This window comes from the organism of the source record quoted next, unplaced genomic scaffold (assembly GCF_019419815.1).
Source record: "Pyrus x bretschneideri cultivar Hongxiangsu unplaced genomic scaffold, Pyrus_bretschneideri_v1 Contig8, whole genome shotgun sequence".
NCBI classification, from domain to species: Eukaryota; Viridiplantae; Streptophyta; class Magnoliopsida; order Rosales; family Rosaceae; genus Pyrus; species Pyrus x bretschneideri.
In genome coordinates this window covers 3,288,520-3,290,915 of record NW_025999820.1, presented here as the reverse complement: position 1 = coordinate 3,290,915, position 2,396 = coordinate 3,288,520, and the positions used below count along the sequence as shown (strand labels likewise).

The following is a 2,396-nucleotide window of genomic DNA, read 5'->3' as shown; positions in this document are numbered from 1 at the left end:
AGGCATTTGAAAATTAAGAAAGACCGCCTAAACCTGCTTTGCCCACGTAGCCTATCTAGGAGCCCACCTAGTTCACCTAGGCACCTTCTTAGATCGTGACTCTCACTTAGATAGAAAATACATAACTTTCATTTACATTTTTTCTAATAAATTGAACTATACTTGTTAAATATTTGGATGAACACTCATTATATTATGATTTTCCATATTTTCAATATGTTCTAACACGTTTTAATTTGTATGTCACTCTATTTTTCATTTTTTGTATTTTAATACAATTATGTATTTTTTAAGTATAAACATGTACTTATTTATAAAATATTAATAAGTTTACTTATATCCTTCTAGTCCGCCAAAGCCTTGTCCAGCTGTTTTGCGTTTAACGTCTTTTAGAACCTTAATTAAAACTAAGTCAAATCGAATGTTTTGCGATCGCAATCATGGATGCATAATTGTCCATTACTTTTAGGGTTTCCCATTGGTCAAAGGTAGAACAAACTTATATCTGCACGTGTATTAAATAAAGGGGCCCTTATGTATAGTATATTGGCGGCTTGGCCCACATATCACCACCGTCACCTGCAGATTACCATCCCAAAAAATTTATTAAAACCCTGAAAGAGATCGAAGAGACAATAATGGAGGAGCACAATTAAAATTGCTTATATATATATATTGGTCAAACATATTGGTTTGACCACATTTCAATTTTGTACATTATGAATGCATACAATCGTCACCGCCGACGGTTCAAGACAAGCAGCGTTGAAATTCTTTGCTTCTTCTTTCTTCATCTTCCGTTCCCCAATAGCTGCACTTCCAGGTCGTTGCCTTTCTTTGCTTATTTCCAATCTATATATAATGCTTCTAATATTTTCATCACACACAATAACCAAATCCGAAAAATAATCTCACTCTTTTAAGTCCTCAAGAACCCTAGAAGTTCAAAGTTTCACTCGCAATGGAATCTCACGCCTCTTCCTCTTCAGCCTCCTCCACCACCACATACTTGTCCCAAACCAAACAACCAAAAAAGGGTTCAATTTCAACCTCAAAGCAGCTTCCCAATCACCAGTCAGCACTCCACTCGGCTCGAAAATCTTCGTCGAAGCCATGGAAGAAACCTGCTGTTGCACCACTTCCACCAACCCCACCAAGAATCTACAAAGTTGACCCCATTAACTTCAGGGAGCTTGTCCAGAGCCTAACCAGCGAGCCAGAGTTTATGGAGACTCGGTCTCTCCAGAGCGTAGCTCCTCCACCGATCGATATCCGTGTGTCTTCTGTACCAAACCATGCCCCTTCTTCTTCACCAAAAATTAGCTCACCATTTTCGGTTATGTACAAGGAATTGTCGGATACATTGGAGCTGAGTCCGATGCCTCGCCAACAGAAGGTGCATGATAGCACGGTGGACTCGAGTTACCTGAGACTGAATTTGCAGTCCCCGTCTTCCCATCATTGGTTTTCTTTCCCTATGCACAGCCCAGGGACTTTGTCCAGTATCGAACGACCCGAAGTTCTTTAGGACTACTTCAATCACAAATGCTATATTTATGTGAGCCCAATTTCTTAAAATTGTGGTTTTTTTTTTTTTTTTTTTTTTATAACTTATAAATCCTAATTTTGTTTTAAATTTTAGCATTCTAGTTTATTAAGAACACATCTATAGGTTGTATGTAATAATGTAAGCAGCAATGCATAGAATCATGTACACAAGTTTGACTGCAATGCTAGCTAGCTAGCTAGTTCAGAAGTCTTTTAATGTGAACGTGTAGTTATGAATCAATGGAATAATGGCAGATAAAGTGATATTTTAATAACTCTAAATATTACAATATTGGCTGATCGGGTCCTCACCGAATTTTACCACTGCAGATTGATAATAACAATGGCCAGAGATTTACCATCAAAATCAGGTGGCTGAAAACGAGATTGACGTCGGTATAAGTAATTATGTACAAAAATTGGGCGTATCATTCTCGACTGGCATTTTTGCGATGAGGATTAGAAAGTTTCAGAGAGGGGGCGGCCGAATAATGGGTCTAAGCACCGATACTATCATAACTTAACCACATACAAGCTCAACAGAAGATGTGACGTTAAGGTCTGGATGCTTATTTGGAAATTGAATGTGATATTTCGCCTTAACTTTGTCTTACCATGATAAAATGGGGAAGAAAAATTTTAGGTGTGTTCATACCTTGCAAGCTTTTTACCCATGATAGATTTCACTTGTTCTTGTCAAGATTTGTTGTTTTGCAGGATCCATTCCTTTGTTCATCTCTTGAGTATTGGTAAGTAAAATTTGGTTTTAGGCTTGGGGTATTTTGTTAAGGAAAGCCAAAGGGAGAGATTGTGAAGTCTAGAGTTTTAGGTTTGGGTTTCCTTGTCAA

At 37.7% G+C, this 2,396-nt stretch overlaps 1 protein-coding gene across 1 annotated transcript; it reads left to right on the top strand.

Annotated features, from left to right (window-relative positions):
* The first annotated feature begins 888 nt into the window (after positions 1–888).
* Positions 889–1,789, top strand: LOC103952666. The gene has a single exon (XM_009364321.3). The coding sequence runs from the start codon at positions 962–964 to the stop codon at positions 1,526–1,528; it is 567 nt and encodes a 188-aa protein (XP_009362596.2). The 5' UTR covers positions 889–961; the 3' UTR covers positions 1,529–1,789.
* Positions 1,790–2,396: the final 607 nt, after the last annotated feature.